The 26,573-nt window shown below is 41.9% G+C and overlaps 1 protein-coding gene across 10 annotated transcripts in view; it reads left to right on the plus strand.

The window, feature by feature from the left end:
• The window catches only part of LOC139382416 (leucine-rich repeat and fibronectin type III domain-containing protein 1-like), a 128,916-nt gene that overhangs the window by 88,878 nt on the left and 13,465 nt on the right, over positions 1 to 26,573 (plus strand). For all 10 annotated transcript variants that reach the window (XM_071126453.1, XM_071126450.1, XM_071126448.1 and 7 more), the window contains 2 exons: positions 2,978 to 3,108; positions 18,253 to 19,677. In XM_071126453.1, the coding sequence (XP_070982554.1) occupies positions 18,281 to 19,677 (1,397 nt within the window). In that variant the 5' untranslated portion in view covers positions 2,978 to 3,108; positions 18,253 to 18,280. The remainder of the gene's footprint in view (positions 1 to 2,977; positions 3,109 to 18,252; positions 19,678 to 26,573) is intronic.

The raw sequence follows: 26,573 nt of genomic DNA on the forward strand, positions 1-26,573 counted from the left end.
CTAAACAAGACCTTTTACCCCACCAAGGCAATTGAAGAATAATTCAATTCCGTGATGAATACACAGAATGTGCCTCACTTGGTTATTTAGAAATTGATTTCCCATATCATGAAAGACTATGAGGCCAGGGTCCTATTTTACCTCATGGCAGGCTAAGGGGTTGTTCTGTCGATACCTGGATGGTGTAGTTTAGAGAGATGGAGAGTATAGGTGCCCTACAATGTGTAGGCTACGTACAGTATGTATTTGGTCAAAATATCTATAATTGATTTGGGCTTGATTTGGGCTTGAAGGCATTTCTTTTGTCCTTAAATGAGATCGGCAGGATCTGACAGACTATCACCTGAGGCCTTTTAGTTTTACCTTCTTTAGGAAGAGACAATATTCCAGTGGACTCAAATCCACTGTCCTCCCAACAGTTTGTCTGTTTTCTCTCTGCCAGAAACGGAAGCAGGAGCTACTGTGAGGCAGAATAACTAAGACAGGCCTTTATTGTATATGTAGATTTCCCAATTGTAGGTATAGATGCCTTTCAGCAGGGTTTGTTTGGATGAAGCATACCCATTTTTATGCAAATAAATGAATCATCAACATACAGCATATTTTACATTATTTACAGTAAGCCTAATGCCTTTTTAAAGTTTTAAAAGTTATCTTAAAGATTTCCTGATCAGGATAATAGACAGTGCAAATCTCAAATCACAACAAATGTTATTTGTCACATGTGCCGAATACAACAGGTGTAGACTATACCGTGTAATGGTCACTGTCATGTTCGTTATAAGGATCGGACCAAGGCGCATGAATGAAGAATGAACACTGAACAAACTAACAAAATAACAAAACGAACCGTGAAGCTATACAAACGAGTGCTGACAAGCAACTACACATAGACAAGATCCCACAAACACCAAAGGGAAATGGCTACCTACCCACCCTAGTCACACCCTGACCTAACCAAAATATAAAGAAAACAGAGATATCTCAGGTCAGGGCGGGACAGTCACTTACGAGCCCTTAACCAATAATGCAGTTCAAGATACAGAGATAAGAAAATATTTACTAAATGAATAAAGTAAAAAATAAAAAGTAATACAATAAAATAAAATAACAAATAACGAGATGTGTTACCTGAGACCGAGTGTGGTCAGTGAAGTGATGCTTCCTCATCTGTTCATATTCTGATCTGAACTGTCTGTCCCTGTTTCCACGACACTCCTATACATGGTTCAGAGTGGTTGATGGACTGAACGTAGCGGTGTGAGAGAAGTCCGCAGCACTCTTAGTAGGAGGGTTGGCAGATGAGGAGTAAAAAGGGAAAGGACTGCCTTTCTAACATCTGACTGTCTCAGTCCAAAGGAGAAGAAGCACAGTGATGGATAATTACTTGACAGAATCTGTCCATTGGCCAAACGTAGCCCACCATTGAAGGATTATTTCTCTTTCTACTTTATAGGAGGGAACTGCAGGTGGAAAGAAGGTGAACATCTGAAGGATGAAAGGGGAATGGCTTTGATATAGTGAAGGAGACTAGGAGAGGGTGAATGGAGATAAAGTCAGACAGGAGGGCTTGTCTTTACCTGACCCTACAGGACTTATCAGTGTGAGCCAGGTGATGGGGTGGCTGAGAGACAGCGATAAAACAGGGAAATCTGTTGTTGAGCCCATTGTGGAAAATCCAAGGACATGTTAGAAAACAAAATGTCAACTTCATGCACCAGTCAAGTACTGTACTTGTCACACCCCTGCAATGTTACACAGGATAAGTAAGCTGTAGATTAGAAGACAGACTTGAAACAATGGCTGCCAGACGCGGATAATAGAATAGATAATATGCATGAGGGTATGATTATGAATTGTCACCCTCCAATTGTTTACTGTACTAATTGCTTGCTCAATAATGACATAAGGTCATTTGCGGGCACCCACAGTCAGTCTTCCATTGTTTCCTTGTAACCTTCTCTCCTATGTGATGCAAAGTCTCTAAGTGGAATTGGATTACAGAAGGTGGGACTGAACTTAACACTAACAAAAAGCTTCCATCATAAATACTTCATTGGATGAAATTATAGCTTGAGAGGACAACCCTCAAACCCCATTCTACATACAAATAGATGGTAACCCTGAGTGGAGAATTCTGTTTTCATGCATGAGGGGCTCTGTGCAGATGAATGAGAGTAATATGGTAATCTATGTAGCATTGCATGCAACCTCCTCTGCTGCTGGACTTGGGACATGTTATGTACAGTAGGTGGTTTAAATTTTAGAGACAAGTGAGAAAACCGAAGACTTGCGACCTTACAATACCTCTGAAGTTTTTTTATTTGTTTCTAGCAATAAAATGGTATCCTAAGCTAGTCTTTAGCACAGGTGTACGTTCTCGTGGAGTCTGGTGATTTATTATAAGGGGAAATTTGCTACAGTTTATGGGTATAAAGCCAATAAAGTTAATCACCTCTGTTCTCTTTTAAAAACTTCATCAGGAAAGAAGAAGAATCCGGTGTGTTTTGTAGCACAGGGATAGATAGATTCCAAAGCTCTTGTCAAAACATGATAAATGTTTCATAATGCGCCTCTTTACACTTTGTTCTTCGTCAGCTACAATAATGCAATGAAATATTCATGATGGGATACACAGCCATAGTCATTGTGTCTCCAACTCACTTTTCTCCCATATATTTCCTGCTGTTTGTGTTTCTTTCTTCCATTGCCTTACAATCAGATCAGTGCTCATATCTCACCAAAGCTGCCAAGTTTAAAAGGAGTAGATATCAGCCAATTAAATTATGAATGTCTCACTGCTTATCTTTGGGAGTTCTGTCTTTTTTTCTAATAATATTGAGTGGCCAGATGACCAACCTCAAACAATGTGTTCAATCAGCCAGGGAAAGTTCCCATGGCTCTGAGCATCAACTTAGTTTAGCCTCAGTTACAATGTAACACTGTTTTAACCAGAGATGGTATCTTGTGTTCCCAGGCCTCTAGGTGTTTCTCTCTAATGCCAGTGGGTGTCGTTCTACTCTCAGAGCTGTGACTGACTGACTGCAAGAGAGACGGGATGCCTATACACATGTGATTTCTGCCATGGAGACCAGAGCTTAATATCTGGTGAGTAGCCCAGGCTGTTTGCAACCCTCCCCATGCCTTCTTTTCCGAGCCACTGCGAATTGACTTGAACAGTTGCAGTCTGTTCTTCCCTTACCCGGGGCAACTTTTCACATTGCGGAAGCGAGCTCTCTCTTTCGGGAGAGAGTGCATCATCAGAGGCAGCCTTATGAAGATAACTGGTAGTTGGGAAACAGCTGTTCCAGCTACAAAAAAAACACACACACAAAAACAACAAACTGTTCCATCAAAGCCACCGGTGCATGACCAATTATTAAAATGGCCTGTTCTGCTACTTTGACAAAGCCCAAACAGACCAGGGTTCTCTTTTTGCTAATAAACCCCAAATATAGGAGAGATGTAAAGACAATTATCACTGTCTAAATAATATGTAATATGAGCCTATTAATTAAAGCCGTAGTACACCAGAGGATCCAGTTGAATCATCTCTGCTGTGTCTTCAGAGTGCAACCAGCCAGAGATCAGAGTGTGCTTCAAAGAGCTGTGCAATACACACCTGTTTCCTCCATAACATCTGTCTTCTGACTGGAGTCGGGACCAGACATGTAGCCTGAAAATGTCACTGCACGGTAACTATTGCTTAAAGTAAATGATGATCCAATAGGTGTATGTGATGCCAGTAGTGTTGTCTGAGCTGAGGGTGTTGGTTAGGGAAGGGAGAGCTAGCTGGTGGCCATTCCCACGGGGGGCTGGTGGGGATGGTGGATTACGCTGTCTACTCTGTGACCCCCTGTGGTCAGAACTCCTGTGGTTTCTGTGGTCAGAGGGGACACACAATGCTTCTAACAAAGAAATATGATGTCCCCCACTTGTCCTCCCCTGCTCAAAGGGAATGAGAGGGCAATGCTAATTAGCCAGCTTGTGAGCTGAGCTGAGTTTAGCTAGTGCACACACCCCACCCTGTACACATATGCACACCTTGCCACACACACACACTCGCCCCTTCTGCTAACAAGCAACGCCTGCAATAGCCATGCTTTATGGATGCCTCTGCATATTTCCTTGCACCATAGGACTTTCTGATGGGTTTGTGTCATAAGAAATGCTTCCATTTTTAACTAGGCATTGTCAAGGAATGTATATTTCATGTCAAATTAAAGTAATTTATTCATGTCTGTATGAAGCCATTCTGGTCCATTCATATTTGTTTAACATCTTTGGTGCAGCTGTTCTTTTGTCTGCAGTTTAATAGTTGTCAGGGATGATGCAGGTGATAATAACATGCATAACAGGTAGAGAACTACTCCCAGTTCATCTCTACTCACATTAATCTAAGCCTACAGCTAAGCCTACAGTCAGTGCTCTGTAAGCAGGTAGTAAATATGAGTGTTTAATCAAGAATCAGAGCAAAGCAGGATTATGGCAGAGGTTAAGTTGAGGTATCATCCCTAAAACACTCCCAATGCAAATGAAGCTGAAAGGATAAGACTCAGCGACATTACATTACCCAGTTCTCTCCTCCTCTCCTCTCCTCCTTTTCCTCCTCCCATCTCATGTTGTGTGGTCAGATCTCTCCCCTTCACAGTAATCTGAGCCTTTCCCTCTCTAGTTCCTGGACTACCAAGTATGAGAGGCTGAGCGAGATTGAGAGACTGAGAGGCTGAGTGAGGAAGTGCGAAGCTGAGCGAGGCTGTGCGAGGCTGAGTAATAACCTGTAAAGGGGAGGCTCAAGGTGTACTCAGGGGGGTTCAGGTCTGCCATGATGACAAGACACTATTTTTATCTCAAATTGCACCATAGTCACTTAACAGTGCTGCGAGTACACTCTCTTTGGATAATTCATTCAAATCGTTTAAAAGTTAACAGCAGGTATTTTGCATGTAAGTTTAAGTATTTTGATATGTTCACAAATCTACAAAACACTGTTATGTTGCCATTTGGGACACATCCACTCTCTGCTGGGCTCAATCCCTGTTATCTGTCCACTAATCATCCACCAAATTAAAACCATATGCCAGCCGTATCACACTGAATCTGGGGAATAGCAAATGAAATGGAGTAATTTCAGGAACATTCTTAGTGGTGAAGTGATTGGTTAGAATATGCCTCTATCTTAGGCGAGCTTTCAGGTAACATCACATCACATGAAAAGCATAACACCAAACCAGACGCAATGGCTGTGTGACAGTGACACAGGGGGAGCTCAGTGGATTATAGATTTGACCTCTTGCTGTTTACTCTTACTCAGTCACAACTGATTAATATCTGGTCATGGTGAACACATGCAGAACGTAACGGACTCACTGAAGCTGCCTTATCTGATCCACCACCGACTCATTTAGATGTTCGTGGGCTTTTTCAGATGCATTGGTGACTGTTTGTTGTTTATCATGTGGTTGCTGTCTTTCTACTCCTCTGAGATGTCCGTGATTCATTCTTCCCCTCAGACACCAACAGGAACGGAGACGGTTCTCCAAACTCTTCTGAAGTCCCTGATATGGAGACATGTAATAGCCAGTTATGATAGATATCTCTGTAATCTCATTCAACCCCACTAATATAACAGATTTGTAATATTTCCTTTCAAAGTTTCATAATACTACATGTATGAATATGTATATAAATGGTTATGAATAATGTTTTTAGATCTAATGGATATCATTTCAGTAGTATAAAAGGGTCAACTGGCTAATATAACCGTAATGTTGCACTACTATCAAAGAACTGTGGTGAAACATTGCCTTATTGCATTGATGTACTGTAGATGAAAAAGTGGTGGTTTTCCCAACACAAGATTTGTTATGTGTTCCTCAGTCAAGTTAATGACACTTGTGGTATGCCAGCTTTGCATAAGAATGTATTTCACTATCCTCAGTCTCATTGTTCAAATGCTGCTATTACTTCTAAATGTTGCCTGTTCAGTGTATTGGTGCTATGATCAATGAGATGGCCAATATCTCATCCAGGCAGTATTGGTGTCCAACTGTGTGATGGAGTAAACAAGACCATGAAAGAAGGAGCCCAGCCTACTGCTTTCCTTTCGTTAAGTACATAGTGGGAGTGCACCATGGGACTTGCAGGCAGATGAGAAACTGGTTGTGAGCCTCCTCTCTTTCCACTGTCTACTCGTGCATACGGGAGACGCAGTGTCCTCAAAGAGGCCTGGCAGCACTCCTCCCGGCCTTCATCTGCCTTCATTCCTGGCCTTGGAGCAGAGCTCGCACCACTTGCAATTACTGTCACGTCCAAGCTGTTACTGTCATTTGCATTGGCTCATGGGTAGGGGGGAGTAAGGAGGAGGAGGAGCACATGAAGCAGGCCTGATATAAGTGGCCCTGGCAGCACAATGAGCTCGCCTGGCTTTAGCTTTCTGGATGAGTTGCAGAAGCAGGGCTATATTAAAGTGTAATAATGGCATCGAGCAGGTTGCTTTGCTGTTAAAGATTAAGCCTGGTGCAGGGTGGTAAATTGCATAAACACAGGGTGGGAGATTTGAAAACAAAGAAACTGGGGTTTAATTCACAGTTTATTAGACTGTGTGATGACTTTTCAAGGCTTTTTTTCTCCGAGTAGTCTCTAAATCTGTCCCATGTAGAATAATTAATGTGCAGTCTGAACGTGTGAACATAAAACAGAGCTGCAGCAACTACTCTGGCCAAAACTCAAGTTAAAGGCTTACATTTGTATTGACTTCTTTTTCACTTATTTGAAATATTTAACTTTCTGTGCATCAATAGCAACATTTTCTGTCACACTGAATCTAAATGTGGTTGTCTTACCAGTATTACCAAACGAGCTTGAAGGAAATGCACTTGCAGTCGTATGACCCAAGAAGACATTTCAAATAGACTTTAAGCATAACTATTTCTTTAATATGCCATAGCATAGCTGTCTCAGACCATACATCATAACCAAGACATGGTCCCTGAGTCCACCTTTATGACTCTTAAATGACCGAAACTGAAGTAACACTATTAAATCAGCCCCAATATTAAATTGTGGACCATAATCCTTTAAATCTTGATTTCATGTCTGCAAATTATTAATTAGCCAGTGACAGGAAATTAGAAGTAATTTAAGATAGCACCCCCTCCAGAGATGCTATTTGTAGCAGAAGAGCCAAAGGCCCCTGTCACTCCCTCAGGTATTTATTTTCCTCCTATATGGTACATACTTTCGGTCATGTAGTGTATGTGGACACCAGCTTGTTGAACATCTCATTCCAAAATCATTGGCATTCATATGGAGTTGGTCCCCCCTTTGCTGATATAACAGCCTCCACTCTTCTGGGAAGGATTTCCACTAGATGTTGGAACATTGCTGCAGGTACTTGCTTCCATTCAGCCACAAGAGCATTAGTGAGGTCGGGCACTGATGTTGGGCGATTAGGCCTGGCTCGCAGTCGGCGTTCCAATTCATCCCAAAAGTGTTTGATGGGGTTGCGGTCAGGGCTCTGTGCAGGCCAATCAAGTTCTTCCACACTGATCTCGACAAACCATTTCTGTATGGACTCGCTTTGTGCACGGGGGCATTGTCATGCTGAAACAGGAAAGGGCCTTCCCCAAACTGTTGCCACAATGTTGGAAGCACAGAATCGTCTAGAATGTTGTTGTATGCTAGCTGTGTGCTCGATTTTATACACCTGTCAGCAATGGGTGTGGCTGAAATAGCCAAATCCACTCATTTGAACAGGTGCCCACATACTTTTGTGTATACAGTGCATTTGGAAAGTATTCAGACCCATTGACATTTTCCACATTTTGATATGTTACAGCCTTATTCTAAAGTTGATTAAATAAAAACAATTCCTCATCAATCCCTACACACAACACCCCATAATGACAAAGCAAAAACATTATTTTTTATTTTTTTTGCAAATGTATTGATAATCAACATATATCTTATTTACATAAGTATTCAGACCCTTTGCTGCAAGACTTGAAGTTGAGCTCAGGTGCATCCTGTTTCCATTGATCATCCTTGAGCTATTTCTTTAACTTGAGTCCACCTGTGGTAAATTAAATTGACTAGACATGATTTGGTAAGGCACACACCTGTCTATGTAAGGTCCCACAGTTGACAGTGTATGTCAGAGCAAAAACCATGCCATGAAGTCAAAGGAATTGTCCGTAGAGCTCTGAGAAATGATTGTGTCAAATCAAATCAAACTTTATCTGTCACATGTGACGAATACAACAAGTGTAGACTTTACGATGAAATTAACCAACAGTGCAGTTCAAGAAGAGTTAAGAAAATATTTACCAAGTAGACTAAAATAAAAAAGTAATAATAAAAAGTAACAAAATAAGAATAACAATAACGAGGCTATATACAGGGGGTACTGGTATCGAGTCAGTGTGAGGGCGTACAGGTTATTTGAGGTAATTTGTACATGTAGGTGGGGGTGAAGTGACTATGCATAGATAATAAACAGCAAGTAGCAGCAGCGTACAAAAGGGAGGGGGGGGGGGGGTGGAGTAAAGGTGGTCTAGAGTTTTTTTTCCTTTAGTTGCACATGTAACAAGCTGGTAGAAATTAGGTCAAATGGATTTAAGTTTCCCTACTTTAAAGTCCCCGGCTACTAGGAGAGCCGCCTCTGGATGAGCATTTTCTTGTTTGCTTATGACAGTACACAGCTCATTGTGTGCGGTCTTAGTGCAAGCATCGGTTTGTGGTGGTAAATATACAGCTACGAATAATATAGATGAAAACTCTCTTGGTAAATAATGTGAGATACTCTAAAAACCTTGAGACTTCCTTAATATTAGATTTTGTGCACCAGCTGTTATTGACAAATAGATACAGTCATCACCCCTTGTCTTACCAGATGCAGCTGTTCTATCTCGCCAATGCTGTATGTTATCCATGTCGTCCTTCAGCCACGAATCGGCGAAACAGAAGAACAGATTTTGATGTCCCGTTGGTAGGATAGTCTTTATTCGATTTTTTAATTGTAATTTTATTTAACCTTTAGTTAACTAGGCAAGTCAGTTAACAACAAATTCTTATTTACAATGATGGCCAACAGAAGGCTAAAGGCCTCCTGCAGGAATGGGAACTAGGAATAAAAATATAGGACAAAACACACATCACTGCAAGAGAGACACCACAACACTACATAAAGAGAGACATAAGACAACAACATAGCGTAGCAGCAACACATGAAAACACAGCAGGGTAGCAACACAACATGACAACAACATGGTAGCAACACAACATGGTAGCAGCACAAACATGGTACAAACATTATTGGGCACAGACAACAGCACAAAAAGTAAGAAGGTAGAGACAACAATACATCACGTTAAGCAGCCACAACTATCAGTGAGAATGTCCATGATTGAGTCTTTGAATGATGAGATGGAGATAAAACGGTCCAGTTTAGAGAGCTCATCCGGTCATAAGAGACGGTGACAGAAACAATACGTACAAAAGAAGTTACAATTAACGTGAAAAACACACAAAATAGCACAATTGGTTAGGAGCCCGTAAAACGGCAGCGCCATTGTACCGAGTAAACAATCTGAATATTTACGCAAATGTGATATTTCCACTTTTATTTGTAACATTTCTAAAAACATGTTTTTGCTTTGTCATTATGGGGTATTGTGTGTAGATTGATGAAGGAAAAATACTATTATCAATTTTACAATTGGTGGAATGTGGAAAAATAATGTGGAAAAAGTCAAGGGGTCTGAATACTTTCCGAATGCACTGTATATAATGTATATGTTTACCTAAGATCATATGTTCACTGCATCAAACTCATGTCCACTACATTTACCCTCTACTCTCCAATCCATCACACCACCCTCTAAGCTCACTAGCTCACAGTCCTCTGGCGGTTTTATTTTGTCAGTTCAATTTTCGAATATTACATTCAAATAATAGTGCTTTTAAAAGTGGGCTATAAAGGTCAAATGTCTAAGCAATTTAAGTTGTGTTTATCTCCCTAAGGCATGGCTTTAAGACTGGAAGCAGCTAATTTCCACGGTAGCTAAAGAAAAATGGTTACTGTAGTCAGTGACCGACTGTTTCCTGGTGGTTCACCACTGGAAGGACACATTAATGCAACAACAACCAGTGGACACAGGGAACATTGACTAAATACTACTCAGCACAGAGCTAGACTGCTCCACTGGCTTCTGGGCTTATCCACCTCCATACCCCAACCTCTACTATATCCGTCTTTGTCTCCAGCTGGAGCAGACTACTACTTTTAATCATGAGTCACTCAATCCTCTATCTTCAACAAACTGAGTAGGCTACTATAAGTAGTATTTTTTTCTACAGTCCAGGACTATTTACATTAATAGTATAAACGGTATACAACAGTGTTTTATTACACCAGGGATCTTCAGGATTCAAGTGGAGTAGAATTTGTTTTTCTACTTGCAGTCTAAATATCTCCACTTGATCACTTGGATGTCAATGGTATTTCAGGTAAATAATGCTTTCAGAATAAACAAAGTGGTAATAGTCTTGAAATTGCATCGCCTTTTGCCCTTTATCATGTTTGCACTATTCCATCTCATTTGAATGTTTATTTTCCAAGTGCCTATCAATTTTTTTTATATATCTCACAATAGAAATGCATCCATTGTCGATCAATCTCAATGGGATAATTAAGGAACATCAATGAAATGGTCTGTGTTATATCAATCATTGCCTTATGACTTTGTGAACTTACAGAGAGAACTGTCTAGACAATCAAATAATCATCCACTTTCAACACTTTCAAACTCCTACTCCTGTGAAAATGAAGGCTAGTCAGGAAAATAATATGATTTTTGGTAGATTTCTTCAACAATCATGACAGCTCCTGTCCTTGTTCTATTCAGCTTGAAAAATGTTAGCAATTTGAATGCATAGATTACAGTTTGTTTATATTCATACTGTTCCCTATTATCCTAATGTTGTTAGTATGTACCAGGCGGACAAAAGCAGTAGAGAACACAATACTGTCCTTGAATAAAGAAAGTGGGAGTTTTTGTACAGCTGCTCATTGTCCTAAAGCTGTATTATAGGATAAGGGATGACAACAACCAGCCTAGAGAACACGTTTTGCAGTAATTGATCTGGTAACAGGTTATACAATAACATACAGTAATTTAGTGCTTTTGCCGATGACTCATTTTCATTCATGATTCACCTGCAATGTTATATATCTCAATATACTGCCCCTATGCAGTAATTTAACAGAAAACATAAACAATGAAGTTAAGGTAGATCTTAATTGCTCTCCCAGTGTTCTTAGCATAGTGTTTACTGTGGAATGTTATTTCTTATTCTCAGCACAGAGCTATGCACAACTTCCCACAGAATACTGAAAATGGGCAAGTGGGCAGCTCAAATAAGAGGACTTTGCATTGTCCTGATTATTATCCTAATTAATTAAGGGAGCTGACTGGGGAGGCTTTCTGGCTCGGTGTTTACAATTTATGCTTAATTCAACAACACATCCAGTAATTCCTTTTTGCATAGTTTGTCTTTTCTGTTTTCCAAGTCATCATAATGAAGAATTTCATGGACCTAATCCGGGCTTTGTGGATGATGTTTTTCAGTGGTTGTAAACATGTCTGTATCAGGGTACAATTTGTTTGGTATTACTTCAGAGCAGGGATTCTGTACAGTGCACTTACTGTATTCCAGTGGCGGTCATTGCCGTTTGTGATGAGGGAGGACAATTTTTTTGTTTCATGAGCATGGCCTTATTTCTATTACAGCATATTGGATGACTGTCATTCATATTCACCCAGTTCAATGTAACATCGATAGGTTTAGGCTACTATATGATACTCAAATTGTCCCTCATGAGGTTGCTACTAGAGGTCGACCGATTATGATTTTTTCAATGCCGATACCGATACCGATTATTGGAGGACCAAAAAAGCCTATACCGATTAATCAGACGATTTTTTTTACAATTTATTTGTAATAATGACAATTCCAACAATACTGAATGAACACTTATTTTAACTTAATATAATACATCAATAAAATAAATGTAGCCTCAAATAAATAATGAAACATGTTCAATTTGGTTTAAATAATGCAAAACCAAAGTGTTTGAGAAGAAAGTAAAAGTGCAATATGTGCCATGTAAGAAAGCTAACGTTTAAGTTCCTTGCTCAGAACATGAGAACGTATGAAAGCTGGTGGTTCCTTTTAACACGAGTCTTCAATATTCCCAGGTAAGAAGTTTTAGGTTGTAGTTATTATAGGAATTATAGGACTATTTCTCTCTATACCATTTGTATTTCATTAACCTTTGACTATTGGATGTTCTTATAGGCACTTTAATTTTGCCAGTGTAACAGTATAGCTTCCGTCCCTCTCCTCGCTCCTACCTGGGCTTGATCCAGGAACACAACAGCCACCCTCAAAGCAGCGTTACCCATGCAGAGCAAGGGGAACAACCACTCCAAGTCTCAGAGCGAGTGACGTTTGAAACGCTATTAGCGCGCACCCCGCTAACTAGCTAGCCATTTCACATCTGTTACACCAGCCTAATCTCGGGAGTCGATAGGCTTGAAGTCATAAACTGCTGCTGGCAAACGCACTAATGTGCTGTTTGAATGAATGCTTACGAGCCTGCTGGTGCCCACCATCGCTCAGTCAGACTGCTCTATCAAATCATAGACTTAGTTATAACATGATAACACACAGAAATACGAGCCTTAGGTCATTAATATGGCCGAATCCGGAAACTATCATCTCGAAAACAAGACGTTTATTCTTTCAGTGAAATATGGAACCGTTCCGTATTTTATCTAACGGGTAGCATCCATAAGTCTAAATATACCTGTTACATTGCACAACCTTCAATGTTATGTCATAATTACGTAAAATTCTGGCAAATTAGGCGGCCAAAACTGTTGCATATACACTGACTCTGCGTGCAATGAACGCAAGAGAAGTGACACAATTTCCCCTGGTTTATATTGCCTGCTAACCTGGATTTCTTTTAGCTAAATATGCAGGTTTAAAAATATATACTTCTGTGATACGCACCGCATCGATTATATGCGACGCAGGACACGCTAGATAAACTAGTAATATCATCAACCATGTGTAGTTAACTAGTGATTATGATTGATTGATTGTTTTTTATAAGATAAGTTTAATGCTAGCTAGCAACTTACATTGGCTTCCTGCATTCGCGTACCAGGCAGTCTCCTCGTGGAGTGCAATGTAATCAGGTGGTTAGAGCATTGGACTTGTTAACTGTAAGGCTGCAAGATTGAATCCCCCGAGCTGAAAAGGTAAAAACCTGTCGTTCTGCCCCTGACCGTTCCTAGGCCGTCATTGAAAATATGAATGTGTTCTTAACTGACTTGCCTAGTTAAATAAAGATTAAATAAAGGTGTAAAAAAAATGTTTTAAAAAAAATAAAATATTGCCCAAATCGGTGCCCAAAAATACCGATTTCCAATTGTTATGAAAACTTGAAATCAGCCCTAAGTAATTGGCCATTCGGATGAATCGGTCGACCTCTAGTTGCTACAACCTAGCCTATGAATGAAAGTTTACAACGTAGGTGCCCACAGGTCGAGAGAAACATTTGAGATGAGACAGTGACACATGGACAGACAGTGACACATTCAATACCGCCTTGCACACTATGGCCTGCATCTAGCTTATCTAGGGTGTAATTATTAGTTCAACAGTTGAAAACGAGAGTTTCTATTGGACAATTCAGGTATTTTTATTCCGTTACATTTACTTCCGTTTAAGAAACGTTTTCAACAGAATCGGTGGAATGAATACACCCTATTCACACATAAGCACAGTTGACATTCATAGCAGCCACATTGTATTCCTTCTTGCCTCTATGCACTCTCCTCCTCTCATCTTTTCCCTTCGTTGTGGACTTCAATGACCAACACATCAGCTGTATGTGACCAGGCGAAAAAACAAACAGAAAATACAAGCCAAACCACATCATAACCGCTACACATAGCCTACATAGTTTTCCCCATATTAGCTAAGTAACGTCCTAGAACATAGCTAATAGAACTAGTACTTTAGTAAACCCACTACAATCATCCAGTAACGGGACCACCGGCAGGTCCCGGTGGCAAGAAAATTATAAAACCAAAAGCTTACCTTGACTTGTAAGAGTTCCAGTGTTGTGTTGGATAGTCATAGCCAGCTAGCTAACATAGCATCCCTCTGTTTGAGCAGGGTGTTTGAGTAACTAAACTAGCCAGCTGCATTTGCTAGCTAAGAAAGTAAAACTGGAAAATATTACTTTCTCTTGCTTCTCCTTCATTTGCGAAGAAATGAATTTGTTAAAAAACTGTTCAACTATTGTCTTTCTCTCTCTTTGAGTCAACTACCCACCCAATTTTATGCACTCCAGCGCTAGCTAGCTGTAGTTTATGCTTTCAGTATTAGATTAATTCGCTGATACTTTGATTGGGTGGACAACATGTGAGTTCATGCTGCAAGAGCTCTGCTAGATTGGAGGATGTCCTCCGGAAGTTGTCATAATTACTATGGAAGTTTATGGAAGGGGGTGAGAACCAAGAGCCTCCTAGGTTTTGTATTGAAGTCAATGTACCAAGAGGAGGATGGAAGCTAGCTGTCCTCCGGCTACACCATGGTGCTACCCTACAGAGTGTTGTTGAGGCTACTGTAGACCTTCATTACAAAACAGTGAATTATTTGGTGACATTAATATATTTAGTATAGTTTTATCTAAAAAAGGATAACCTTTTCAATGTTTTACAATTTTTCTTTATATGAAATTCACTGAGGAGGATGGTCCTCCCCTTCTTCCTCTGAGGAGCCTCGACTGCTTTATTCAGTGTTGGCAGCCAAGTGCCATCATTTGTTGTATAGGTTTCTTGACAATAGAAAACGAATTGTTCAATATAAATCAAGCACATAATTTGTCTCAAGGCTCAATCAAGGCTTGCACACATTTACTCTTCAAATTCACAGCCTGTTCAAATTCACTGTGGAGCAAAACCATTTAGATTCCCTTGGATTTTAGGAAAAAGACTAGCAAAATGTCAATGTAGGTGTAGAATAAACCTCTGACAATTACTTGTTGTTCAAATAACCATTTAATCCTTCCTACAATTTAGTAGGATGGCAAAGTCTTCCTTCTTAGGAATTTGCCACAGTTAAAGGCTGTGACTCTAGTTAGTACTTTTCAATTACTTTCCCTGAGTACGTTTTTGGGCGAGGTATGAAATTGAAAATACAGGGCACATTACTCTGCATCCTTTTCGCTATTTGCATGTGGCTATAATTATAAAATGCAAATGTCCTCTATTTACCGAGGTATTCTCTCGATGGGACCAGAACTCCCCAGGGTTGTGTAGCACCACACAGAGCTTGGCTTAGTGGCGGAGATGGAACTGACTCCAATTAACTCAGCATGTCAATAATTATGCCGGTTTCCTGACGAGAGTCACTGTGGGGCAGCTAAAAGTTCACTGCCTACATTGTCTAATTTACTCTCGCCAGACAGTCACATAGGAAATAAATAAGCATTACTTGACCACGTTCTGCTTGTGTATACAATGAGGTGGCCTTTTCTGAACTATGAATAGGACATTGCTTTTGTGGTCAGTTATAATTGACTATTGACAATGTCCCATTCAAACTCATATTCATTTGATTTTAATTGATATGTGTTGATAGCAGAACATGTTTAATATAATATACTGTTGAATACACTATTGTGTGCTTGCATTGATCATTTTAGTAAGATCCCAATGACAATGGGGAATTGACATTCTTGATATTCTGTGTGGATTAGTCAGATGTTTTGATACTACATTTCAAATAATAATCTCTTCTTGATAGGGGCCAATTGTTAATTAGATATTAGACACTAGTTATGGAGGTTATTTAACTAATAAATGTTCTGAATAATTAATGAATGTCATAATTAGTATTTTAATTGATAATGAATATGCATATATTGGAATAATTTAGTCGATTAAAATGCACTATCATGCTTTTAAACTCATTATGTAGATTATTGACTAGTGTCAATTTGTTGTGGTTTGTTTGTTGTGATTGGCTAAGGTTGGACTGGACCACTAGGTAGTCTTATGAACGCTGTCTTTTGCCGCTCAGAGCAAATACAGTATGTCATGAGCTCCTCACATCTTCATCTACAGTCCCTCCAAAAGAGTGGCTGGTGTATAATGCAGTAATACGATTTTAAGCCGGAATCATTTGAGAGTTCTTCCCCGGTACAAGAAATATCCTCAATTAAATACAAAGACAGACTTGCCACCAGTATATTACTCTTTCATTCATTTCAGTTTGCACTTGAATTCCAATGCTATGTGCTCCTCGGGTCCTCCTCACCTATAGACACACATAATGTGGTTTTGAAGTGGGTGGCTGATACAACATCTTGTAAATGTCCTTATCTTCCCTTGTAAATGTCCTTATCTTCTCTATCTCCATTAGGGTTGAAACCTTATTTTTCTGGCAGCTTAACATCTTAATGCAATTGAAAGACCTACATTCTACACCAGAGTTGCCTTGGCAACAAAGTTTTCTTTCTTCACCGGAGATGCTGAGAGATCAATAGAGTATCCTCAATGGTGATGGCAGGAAACACTAGAGCACAGATGGTCCTCAGAGAAACCATAAGCTCTGTGGCCTAGTTACCATTTGAATGCTTACACAATTGTTGGAGAACAATATTCTACCTAAAAGTATATGAGACAATTGATGTTTTGTGCCGGTGAAACATATATATATTCAGACCAACCGAGAACACATTCATTGTATAATACTTTTGTTGTATGAAATGAGATTATGTTTTCTATAACCTACTTTATTAATTTTACCTCTCCAGCTTCTAAAAAAGGGTCAGATTGATATAAATAATTTACACAAGCCAGGCACAGTGTGCTACCAGCAATAAAGCCTCCCGTGACATCCTGATGAACTGAATTAACCGAAATGCAAATATACATACAGGAAATATACACATATGAATACAATAGCTTGTCATAGTCTTAAACTTATTAGTTATTGTTCATGTTCTGCTCTCTATATCTGGGGGTTCTTAGAAAAAAAAGTAGAACATGTTTTCTTAATAAAACAATCAAAAGATTCATGTCATATGATATGAATCTTTGATGTGTGATATACAATAAAGAAATGGAAAGATAAAGAACATCTGATCCAAAGGAAAAGATGAAAGGCAAGCTAAAGACAAATCAAAAGACTGCCAGTCTAGACAAGTAGACGGTTGTTATTTTCAAAAAATACATAGCCAGGAATGATTGGTTATCCGTGGAGAACAGTCAGTTATCATCATATCCCCCCTATACATGGGCTCCATCTGTGATAAACATTGAGTGTTAAATGCATCAGCAACAAAGATTGATACCGAAAAGAGGGAAAAGTACTGCATGGGGATATGGCAGCAGTCATGAAAGAATGGGCTTTCATTGTGATTTGGTGGTTATTACACCCAAGGATCTCTTTCTGCACCTGTCACTGCAGACTTATGCTCTCAGAGCTGGATCAATAGCACTAAATGGGGATCAGAGAATCTGAACATCAGCCTCAACACCGAAGAACCATCTAATAATACCTCCATCTGATGGATTTAGAACCAAGGTCTCTCATCTCACTTTTCACCTTCATGTTTAGTTGCTATGATTTACTTGACAGACTCATGTCTAATTCTGCAGTACAGTTCTGAAGCATGAAGAGTGAAGGGAGCATGAAAAGGCCATATAAATCCTTAAGCAGTGCTGACAAGTACCCCTTCTCCCCTTAATTCCCTACACTGTTGTGAAGTTCAGAGCTAGACAAACACACAAGCATACGGTATGATAGGGAAGTATATGACATATTAGCTCCATGTAAAAACAACACCAAATTTGGATGGGATCGACAGTCTGCTGGCATGGCATATTAGCCACTTTGTGTTTGTTTTGCTGGACTATTCTCTGTTTTTTAAGGGATAATGCCAAAGCTGGGGCAGTACAGTTCAGTCATCTATCATCTCACCATGCTATCAACAACCTCTGACATGTCTCTCTGGTGACCTGTACCCTACTGGCAGTTTCAATCATCTTGGTTGATGACTCCATTTGTGTATGCTCATTATAAATTGTATGATTTTTAAACCCGCCAAATATACTTATTTTAATGTATCTCTGCCCTTTCTTTCTCTATCTTTATCTGTTCCAGGATCTGGAACCTGATAGACAGACAGACCATGGAGCGTCTGGTTTTGTGTGTGCTGCTGTGTGTACTGCTGTGTGCGGTGCTGGTGAAGGGCTACAACTGCCCCGGCCGCTGCATCTGCCAGCACCTCTCCCCCACTCTGACTCTGCTCTGCGCTAAGACCGGTCTGTTGTTTGTGCCTCCAACCATCGACCGCAAGACCGTGGAGCTGCGTCTCACAGACAACTTCATCACCATTATTCGCAGGAAAGACTTTTTCAACATGACCAGCCTGGTTCACCTCACCCTGTCCCGTAACACCATCAGCCAGATCACGCCCAACGCCTTCCTGGGCCTGCGCTCTCTACGAGCCCTCCACATGGATGGCAACCGCCTCAGTGTCATCAAGAGCGACCACTTCAAAGGCCTGGTCAACCTCCGCCACCTCATACTGGGGAACAACCAGATCCACCATGTGGCCCCTACCTCCTTTGATGAGTTTGTGTCGACCATCGAGGACTTGGATCTGTCCAACAACAACCTGAGGACCCTGCCCTGGGAGGAGATAGGCAGGATGAGCCACATCAACACCCTCACCCTTGATCACAACCTGATTGATCACATTGGAGCTGGGACTTTCACGCTCCTCACCAAGCTGGTTCGTCTGGATATGACCTCCAACCGGCTGCAGAAGCTACCACCGGACAGCCTGTTTCAGCACGCCCAGGTGCTGTCAGATGCCAAGGGCTCCAACCCGTCCTCCCTGGCGGTGAGCTTCGGGGGAAACCCTCTCCACTGTAACTGCGAGCTGCTGTGGCTCCGCAGACTGACCCGGGAGGATGACCTGGAGACCTGCGCCTCCCCAGAGCATCTCATGGATAAGTACTTCTGGTCCATCCAGGAGGAGGAGTTCATCTGCGAGCCCCCGCTCATCACCAAACACATATCCACCAAGCCCTACGTCATGGAGGGTCAGGGGGTCACCCTCAAGTGCAAGGCCATGGGAGACCCGGACCCAGCCATCCACTGGCGCTTCCCCGACGGTAAGCTGGTGCACAACAACTCCCGCACGATCCTGTATGACAACGGTACCTTGGACATCCTCATCACCACCTTAAAGGACAGTGGTGCCTTCAACTGTGTGGCCTCCAATGCTGCCGGCATCGCCACAGCTGCTGTGGAGATCAACATGATCCCTCTGCCATTGCTCGTCAACAACACATTGCACCACATGCGCGAGGCCGATCGGGGCCTCTCTGACATCACCACCTCCTCCAAGTCAGGCAACGACACCAAGGGCCATGACAAGCACCAGGACAAGAGAGTGGTGGTGGCCGAGCTGACCTCCTCCTCGGCTGTGATTCGTTGGCCCTCCGAGCGCCACATCCCAGGCATCAGGATGTACCAGATCCAGTACAACAGCACTGCAGACGACACACTGGTTTACAGGTAAGCCATGTGGGAGCTGGGGCTGGAGAAATGGGAGCGCTGGGGCTGGAGAAATGGGAGCGCTGGGGCTGGAGAAATGGGAGCGCTGGGGCTGGAGAAATGAGAGCGCTGGGGCTGGAGAAATGAGAGTGCTGGGGCTGGAGGAATGGGAGCGCTGGGGCTGGAGGAATGGGAGCGCTGGGGCTGGAGGAATGGGAGCGCTGTGGCTAGAGGAATGGGAGCGCTGGGGCTGGAGGAATGGGAGCGCTGTGGCTAGAGGAATGGGAGCGCTGGGGCTGGAGGAATGGGAGCGCTGTGGCTGGAGGACTGGAGCTGGTGGAAAGCGGGTTTAGTTTGGTTTATTAGGATCCCCATTGGCTACTGCATATGCAGCAGATACTGAGGTCTACATAAAACATACAAATATATGACAAAGTACAGAACGGTTATAGACAAGGACATTAAACTCGACAACAAAAAAGGGGGTGGGGATGGGGCTGTGTTGGGGCGGGGGGCGAAGGTCTGAGCCAGCTCTGGAGACGGTCTGAGCCATCTGGAATGCCCATCTGCTGAATGACATGACAGTCCATTATAATAGATCCATAACTCCCAGAGCTGCATAGGTGCTGTATAATTAACTATGTCACTAAATGTAAGTAAGTGCACAATTTGATTATGGTTTTGGGATAAAAGAGTGTATTAACAGACTATATGTTGGTTTTAATAGAAAAAAATGCTTAGTATGACTTTACATTTGCAGTTGTTAGCTCTAGGCCTATTATACGATTAACACTTATGACTTGGCCTTTAGAGAGTAAATATAACCTTTTGTCTCAATATTATCTAGCTTCAGCAGGCACTATCACTTCCCAGTCCTTATCACCAAACCAACAATAACCCCATCCCTTACCATAATCCCAATAGGACATCATTGTGCCCAGGAAACCCATGAGTCAGACATGAACATGATTGCTATCTGCTGCAGACTTCTACCATTTTGAAGAACTATCAGTGGAACATTAGGGGAACCCTGTTTAATATGATAGATATTACAACATGTAATTTATTCCACATTGATGAATGACTCACTAAACACATACAAGCTGTTGAGCTGCTATTTAGCAGTCAGCTGTATAGTATTTATTTAACTAGGTAAGTCAGTTAAGAACAACTTCTTATTTACAATGACGGCCTACCCCGGCCAAACACGGACGACGCTGGGCCAATTGTGCGCCACCAAATGGGACTCCCAATCACAGCTGGATTTGATGCAGCCTGGATTCGAACCAGGTACTGCAGTGTCTTAGACCACTGTGCCTTTCAGGACCCCAGTAATGAAAGGTTTGGTTGCATCACATTGATGAGTAAAAGCACAATGGGTCAAACAACAGAGATTATTATAGTAATGTTTATCTGATCATTTGACAAATAGATATTTTATTAATACCATCATGGGAATTTTAAACCAAAGTTTTTGCGTACAGCCTATAGCCAAACGTGAATTGCAGAAAGTAATTTTACCTATTGGCCAATCTGATTTGTGAATTGCTGTAGAATTTATTAATATAATAGTTACAGTGCCTTGCAAAAGTATTCGGCCCCCTTGAACTTTGCGACCTTTTGCCACATTTCAGGCTTCAAACATAAAGATATAAAACTGTATTTTTTTGTGAAGAATCAACAACAAGTGGGACACAATCATGAAGTGGAACAACATTTATTGGATATTTCAAACTTTTTTAACAAATCAAAAACTGAAAAATTGGGCGTGCAAAATTATTCAGCCCCTTTACTTTCAGTGCAGCAAACTCTCTCCAGAAGTTCAGTGAGGATCTCTGAATGATCCAATGTTGACCTAAATGACTAATGATGATAAATACAATCCACCTGTGTGTAATCAAGTCTCCGTATAAATGCACCTGCACTGTGATAGTCTCAGAGGTCCGTTAAAAGCGCAGAGAGCATCATGAAGAACAAGGAACACACCAGGCAGGTCCGAGATACTGTTGTGAAGAAGTTTAAAGCCGGATTTGGATACAAAAAGATTTCCCAAGCTTTAAACATCCCAAGGAGCACTGTGCAAGCGATAATATTGAAATGGAAGGAGTATCAGACCACTGCAAATCTACCAAGACCTGGCCGTCCCTCTAAACTTTCAGCTCATACAAGGAGAAGACTGATCAGAGATGCAGCCAAGAGGCCCATGATCACTCTGGATGAACTGCAGAGATCTACAGCTGAGGTGGGAGACTCTGTCCATAGGACAACAATCAGTCGTATATTGCACAAATCTGGCCTTTATGGAAGAGTGGCAAGAAGAAAGCCATTTCTTAAAGATATCCATAAAAAGTGTTGTTTAAAGTTTGCCACAAGCCACCTGGGAGACACACCAAACATGTGGAAGAAGGTGCTCTGGTCAGATGAAACCAAAATTGAACTTTTTGGCAACAATGAAAAACGTTATGTTTGGCGTAAAAGCAACACAGCTGAACACACCATCCCCACTGTCAAACATGGTGGTGGCAGCATCATGGTTTGGGCCTGCTTTTCTTCAGCAGGGACAGGGAAGATGGTAAAAATTGATGGGAAGATGGATGGAGCCAAATACAGGACCATTCTGGAAGAAAACCTGATGGAGTCTGCAAAAGACCTGAGACTGGGACGGAGATTTGTCTTCCAACAAGACAATGATCCAAAACATAAAGCAAAATCTACAATGGAATTCAAAAATAAACATATCCAGGTGTTAGAATGGCCAAGTCAAAGTCCAGACCTGAATCCAATCGAGAATCTGTGGAAAGAACTGAAAACGGCTGTTCACAAATGCTCTCCATCCAACCTCACTGAGCTCGAGCTGTTTTGCAAGGAGGAATGGGAAAAAATGTCAGTCTCTCGATGTGCAAAACTGATAGAGACATACCCCAAGCGACTTACAGCTGTAATCGCAGCAAAAGGTGGCGCTACAAAGTATTAACTTAAGGGGGCTGAATAATTTTGCACGCCCAATTTTTCAGTTTTGATTTGTTAAAAAAGTTTGAAATATCCAATAAATGTCGTTCCACTTCATGATTGTGTCCCACTTGTTGTTGATTCTTCACAAAAAAATACAGTTTTATATCTTTATGTTTGAAGCCTGAAATGTGGCAAAAGGTCGCAAAGTTCAAGGGGGCCGAATACTTTTGCAAGGCACTGTACAGAGAAAAGAGTCGGCCCGAGAATTGAACCCTGTGGCACCCCCATAGAGACTACCAGAGGACCGGACAACATGCCCTCCGATTTGACACACTGAACTCTGTCTGCAAAGTAGTTGGTAAGGCGAGGCAATCATTTGAGAAACCAAGGCTGTCGAGTCTGCCAATAAGAATGTTGTGATTGACAGAGTCGAAAGCCTTGGCCAGGTCGATAAATACAGCTGCACAGTAATGTCTCTTATCGATGGCGGTTATGATGTCGTTTAGAACCTTGAGCGTGGCTGAGACCTTAGAAAGACTGGGTAGGATAGATATAGGTCTGTAGCTATTTGGGTCTAGAGTGTCACCCCCTTTGAAGAGGGGGATGACCGCGGCAGCTTTCCAATCTTTGGGATTCTCAGACGATACGAAAGTGAGGTTGAACAGGCTAGTAATAGGGGTTGCAACAATTTCGGCAGATAATTTTAGAAAGAGAGGGCCCAGATTGTCTAGCCCGGCTGATTTTTAGGGGTCCAGATTTTGCAGCTCTTTCAGAACATCGGCTATCTGGATTTGGGTAAAGGAGAAATGGTGGGTGCTTTGGCGGGTTTCTGTGGAGGGTGCCGGGCAGTTGACCGGGGTAGGGGTAGCCATGTGGAAGCATGGCCAGCCGTATAGAAATGCTTATTGAAATTTTCAATTATTGTGGATTTATCGGTGGTGACAATGTTTCCTAGCCTCAGAGCAGTGGGCAGCTGGGAGGAGGTTATTCTCCATGGACTTTTCTTATTCTCCATGGACTTTACATTGTCCCAGAACTTTTTTGAGTTAGTACTATAGGATGCAAATTTCTGTTTGAAAAAGATTGCCTTAGCTTTTCTAATTGCCTGTGTATATTTGTTCCTAACTTTCCTGAAAAGTTGCATATCACGGGGGCTATTCGATGCTAATGCATGTTGACATGAAACCAAGGCTTTTTCGATCACAGAAGTCAACAAATGAGGGTGCCTAGGGACATGCAGTGCCTGGGTTTACCTCCACATCACCCGCGGAACAGAGGAGGAGTAGGATGAGGGTGCGGCTAAAGGCTATCAAAACTGGTCGCCTAGAGCGTTGGGGACAAAGAATAAAAGGAGCAGATATCTGGGCGTGGTAGAATATATTCAGGGCATAATGTGCAGACAGGGGTATGGTGGGGTGCGGGTACAGCAGAGGTAAGCCCATGCACTGGGTGATGATAAGAGAGGTTGTATCTCTGGACATGCTGGTTGTTATGGGTGAGGTCACCGCATGTGTGGGAGGTGGGACAAAGGAGGTATCAGAGGTATGAAGAGTGGAACTAGGGGCTCCATTGTAAACTAAAACAATGATAACTAACCTGAACAACAGTATACAAGGCATATTGACATTTGAGAGAGACATATAGCGAGGCATAAAGTAATCGCAGGTGTTGATTGGGAGAGCTAGCTAAAACAACAGGTGGGACAACAACAGCTAATCAGCTAACACAACAACAGCAGGTAAAATGGCGTTGACTAGGCAGAGAGGGTCGGATTAACTACACACAGAGCCTGAGTTCGCGGTTGGGGCCGACAGATAAAAAATAAATAAACAGAAAGGAGTACCGTGATTAATGGACAGTCCAGCAGGCATCAACTATGTAGCCAAGTGATGATAGTGTCCAGGGGGTAGCAGTAGATGGAACCGGGAAGCCGCCACTACGCTAGCACGCGGGCGACACAGCGTTTAAAGTTAGTAGCCCGGGGCTAGTAGGAGCGTCTGCTCCGACGGAGTCCGGTTGAAGGCACAGCGGATGGAGTATTTGTTGGCAGACCAGTCGTGGTGGTGCGGCGGGGTGCCGTGTCGACAGAGAATCCAAGCCAGATGGCGAAAGAGGTATTGTAGAATTTAGTTTGCTAGCCGGGAGATGCGCCTGGCTCACGGCTAACTGGTGCTAGCTTCGTGGCAGTGGCGTTAGCCACTATAGCCAATCGGTAGCAGCGGTGATCCGGTGCCAAGGTCCAGAGTTTACAGCAAGGATCCGGTGGAGTATTGGGCTCTAGCCGTGTATGAGTGGGGTTCGGGTGAACAGCTGAGTAGGCCGGGAGGTGGGCCTCAGGGATAGCTTCTTTACTGGGTGCCACGGTGAGTGCAAGCCAGCTGTGAGCTAGCTAGCTGCAAGCTAGCTGTGAAGATCAGAAGTAGTGGTCCAGGGATTACAGCAGGAATCCGGCGTTGTTGTGGAGAGACAGTCCGATACTGGTAGACTAGCGAGTATTATCCAGGCTAAAATCAGGGCTGGTATCTGTGCAGAAGGTAAACGCCGCTAGCAGTGGCTAACAATGACTAAATAGCTTGTAGCTAATTATCTGGTTAGCTAGAGGTTCTTGAATGTGTTCTAAAATTGAAATTAATCCGTATCACATTGGGTGAGGCAGGTTACCGGAAGGTATAATCGAATTAAAAATCGAAAAGAGATTGAAAATAAATGGAAATATATATACAAAAAATACGAAAAATACAAAAGTACACAAGAGGACAAACAAACACGTCTTCACTGCTACGCCATCTTGGAATCGTCAGTATTTGTATTTCTTTGTTTTGGCCGGGTATGGTTCTCAATCTGGGACAGCTGACTATCGTTGTCTCTATTTGGGAACCGTAGCTTTTTCCCTCCATTGGGTTGTGGGTAGTTATTTTCTGTTTTGTGTTTTCTGCACCTTACAGGACTGTTTCGGTTTCGTTCATTCTCTTTGTTATTTTGTTATTAGTGTTCAGTCTAAATAAAAAGCATGAACACTTACCACTCTGCGCTATGGTCCGATTATTCCTCATCCGACGACAACACCCGTTACAACTTCTGATTTAATGAGCTATTCGCCTGTATAATGTTCTCCCTTATGATTATACAGCGACCTGAGTATTTGTCTTTAGGTGAGATATTTTTACCTACATGTGAGAACCATCAAGTGTTATCATGCTTCTAATTATATTAACACAGATGTCAGCCTAAAGACAATGTTTTTCTCCTTCATGTTCAAAGACAATGTGTTTATTTCACACATCTAACTTGTCTTCGCACCATGGGCATTTGGTCAGAAGCCTGCATTGTCCTTCCCTGCAGTTGTTGTGACGTGTATGTGTGTATATATATATATATATATATGTGTGTGTGTGTGTGTGTGTGTGTGTGTGTGTGTGTGTGTGTGTGTGTGTGTGTGTGTGTGTGTGTGTGTGTGTGTGTGTATAGTACCAAAATAACAGGTGTAGACCTTACAGTGAAATGCTTACTTACAGGCCCTTAACCAACAATGCAGTTTTAAGAGAAACACCTAAAAAAAAGTATGAAATAAAAAGTACGCTCTGTAGTGTCTTGCGGTCGGAGGCCAATCCAGGCAGTGATGCAACCTGTCAGGATGCTCTCGATAGAGCAGCTGTAGAACATTTTCAGTCTCCTGAGGGGGAATAGGTTTTGTCGTGCCCTCTTCACGACTGTCTTGGTGTGCTTGGACCATGTTAGTTTGTTGGTGATGTGGACGCCAAGGAATTTGAAGATGCTCCACTGCAGCCCTGTCAATGAGAATGGGAGCGTGCTCGGTCCTCCTTCTCCTTTAGTCCACAATAATCTCCTTTGTCTTGATCATGTTGAGGGAGAGGTTTCAGGTCTCTGACCTCCTCTCTATAGGCTGTCTCGTCGTTGTCGGTGATCAGGCCTATCACTGATGTGTCATCAGCAAACTAGATGAT

The sequence above is a fragment of the Oncorhynchus clarkii genome, chromosome 24, assembly GCF_045791955.1.
Source record: "Oncorhynchus clarkii lewisi isolate Uvic-CL-2024 chromosome 24, UVic_Ocla_1.0, whole genome shotgun sequence".
NCBI classification, from domain to species: domain Eukaryota; kingdom Metazoa; phylum Chordata; class Actinopteri; order Salmoniformes; family Salmonidae; genus Oncorhynchus; species Oncorhynchus clarkii.